This window comes from Schistocerca piceifrons, unplaced genomic scaffold (genome assembly GCF_021461385.2).
Source record: "Schistocerca piceifrons isolate TAMUIC-IGC-003096 unplaced genomic scaffold, iqSchPice1.1 HiC_scaffold_980, whole genome shotgun sequence".
NCBI classification, from domain to species: domain Eukaryota; kingdom Metazoa; phylum Arthropoda; class Insecta; order Orthoptera; family Acrididae; genus Schistocerca; species Schistocerca piceifrons.
The window spans coordinates 187,382-190,231 of NW_025729256.1; the positions used below are offsets into that span (position 1 = coordinate 187,382).

At 62.5% G+C, this 2,850-nt stretch overlaps 1 protein-coding gene across 1 annotated transcript; it reads right to left on the reverse strand.

Moving 5' to 3' along the window:
• Positions 1-668: 668 nt before the first annotated feature.
• Positions 669-2,232, reverse strand: LOC124774775 (predicted GPI-anchored protein 58). Its single transcript, XM_047249507.1, has 2 exons — positions 2,074-2,232; positions 669-1,052 (listed from the first exon to the last, which is right to left on the reverse strand). The coding sequence occupies exons 1-2, from the start codon at positions 2,230-2,232 to the stop codon at positions 669-671; spliced, it is 543 nt and encodes a 180-aa protein (XP_047105463.1).
• Between the last annotated feature and the right edge of the window lie 618 nt (positions 2,233-2,850).

A 2,850-nucleotide genomic window follows, 5' to 3' on the forward strand; every position in this document is an offset into this window, starting at 1 on the left:
GCTGGTGGAAGCGGAGGACATGTAGTCGAAAGAGCACCGGCAAGTGGTCGGAGCTCAAGGCGTGGAGAACGTCGGGGGTGACAAACCAGTCGACACCCTTGACGAGACAAATGTCCAAAACGTCGGGAGCAGAGCCGTTCGAAGGGTAGTGCGTCGGCTCAGCAGGTCCATACACAGAAGCTCGTGCCCTCTCAGCAGCATGATAGAGCCGCCTCCCACTGACGTTCAGCGTCCGAGAATTCCAGAGCTGGTGCTTGGCATTCAGGTCTCCAGCGAGGAAGAGCTTGACCCCAGCACGAAGGAGAGTGTCAGCATCATGGACGGTGAGGTGGCCTCGTGGCGGCCGGTACACGGAGAGAAAGATGACCGTTCCAAGGGACGTCTCCACTGCAACGGCCGTGGCTTCACAGGAGTCCAACCTCGGCAGAGGGACACGATAGTGCCGGAGTGTCCGCTTGACATAGATGGCTGTCCCACCGCCAGCCGTCAGCCTGTCGTCGCGATAGCAGACGTAATTCGGGGCGTTCGCTCGAAGTCCAGGTTTGAGGTGTGTCTCGGTGAGGAGACACACATCCACGCTGTAATCCTGGAGGAACTGCCGGAATTCCAGAAGCGCAGGGAAGAGGCCATTCGCGTTCCACGTTACAGCCGTGAAGGTCTGGTGGCGCCTAAGGTTGTGAGCCATGGCCAGCGGATGCGATCGCCGTGGCAGTGGGGAAACTTCGGAGGGCTGCATGGACTGCAGCAGTGATGGCGGTCGGCAGCTGGGCCAGAGCGGCAGAGACAGCCACGAGGGTGGCCTGGACTTCTTGCAAGACCGCGATGAAATCAGCAGCTGCAGCAGGTGGAGCAGGCCCGTCTTCAGAGCGTCGCAGAGGCTGGACAGCAGGGGCAGAAGGAGGCGTCGTCCGGCCCTGGAGGACGTCGGCGTAACCAAGGTCCGCCCGAGCAGCAAGCAGACGCCGCTGGGCGGGTTGTCGCGGAGGAGTAGCAGGTGGAGCAGGTGGTGGCGCAGCTCGGCGCCGCTGCTGTTGACCATCAGAGCGGGACGTCTGCCGCAAGGGAGGTAGTCCACGCTGGCGGCGGCTGGCTGCCTTGTGGACAGCGCAACCGCGGTAGCTCGCAGGATGAGCCCGCTTGCACAGGGCACAGGTGGCTGGTTCGTCCCGGGACCGGGTACACTGCTGGCTGAGGTGACCCTCGCCACACTTGACACATCGGGGCCTCATGCGACAGAGGCGGGAAGTGTGGCCCGGCTCCTGACAATTGTAGCATTGGACGAGGCCCTTCCGTGCGCGTAACTTCTCGACGGTCACCGAGAGGTCATAAAACCTGGTGACTTGGTAGATTTGCCTGTTATCAGGCGTATCAGGCAACACGATCTCCATCAAAGGGATGGGGCGCTGGGTACCAGGCATCTTCATCCGGGTGGCTGCAGTGGGCGCGAAACCCATAGTGATGAGGCCGTCCTTAAAGGCGTCCGCCTTCATCTTCAGCGGTATGCCTCGCATGGCAACCTTGAGAACTTTGGGTCGGACAGTGGGGAAGGTGTAGTTTGGGATCCCACGTGCACCAACCATGTCCATGACAGCCACGTAATCTTCAGTAGTGGCGACTGTCAGCTTCAGACGGTCTTCGCCGCAGTGTTTGGCGGTAAAAGCGTTCTTGAGGTTGGCCTGGAGCCAGTCCCGAAGCGTCAGATAATCGTCAGGGTAGTCGATAACAATCGGCGGCAGCTTAGGGCCGGAGCGATGTGTAGCATCGTCGGCGGCCGCCGGTGGAGGCTCGTCAGGATCTTCAGAGTCGGCGCCATCCTGTAGGGCGTCGTACTGATTGGCAGTAGGCACAGGGACAACGGCCGGGCGCCGTCGTGGAGCCGCCCTCTTCTTAGGCGGCGGTTTCTTGAATCCAGCGTCACTCGTACCAGAAGTGTGTGGATCGTCACTGGCGGACGTGACAGCCGATCGCTTGCGCTGAAGCACCCTCTGCGGGGCGCCGGCAGCGCAGTCCTCACGGGGAGGGTCGGTAGAGTAGTCCATCTCATCGTCCTGGGCGCGCGTAGTCGTCATATACTCTTGGTCCTCCTGGGGTTGCCGGGTCGTCATAAGTGGAGCGTCCGATGGGGCCCGCCGACGGCGCAGGCGCCGCCGAACGGCGATCAGACAGCTCCGGCGCGGCGGCGGCAGCTGCCGCGACCGCGCGCGCGTCATAAACGTCTTGCTCACTCGCCATCTCGAACTCGAGTCCGCGTGCGTCGCGTCACGTGCGTCGCGTGCCGGCGCAGCCGGGGTGGGGGTGCTTTATGGGCTCGGGTGCGGCGGCCGGTTGCGCGCGCGCCCCATTGGTCGGCGGCCGCAACAGGGCGAGCTGGTAAAGGTGCGGCGGCGGCTGGCGGCGGGTGCCACTGTGTGGGGAGACGCTGACTAGAGCGGAGCGCTTGCTACTGGTGTTGCTGCTGCCGTACGTTCGTTCGAGATGCCGCCCAAGACTAGCGGGAAGGCCGCCAAGAAGGCTGGCAAGGCGCAGAAGAACATTTCGAAGGGCGACAAGAAGAAGAAGCGCAAGAGGAAGGAGAGCTATGCCATCTACATCTACAAGGTGCTGAAGCAGGTGCACCCTGACACGGGCATCTCGTCGAAGGCGATGAGCATCATGAACAGCTTCGTGAACGACATTTTCGAGCGCATTGCGGCCGAGGCTTCTCGCCTGGCGCACTACAACAAGCGCTCGACCATCACGTCCCGCGAGATCCAGACCGCTGTGCGGCTGTTGCTGCCTGGCGAGCTGGCCAAGCACGCCGTGAGCGAGGGCACGAAGGCGGTGACCAAGTACACGAGCTCCAAGTAAGGA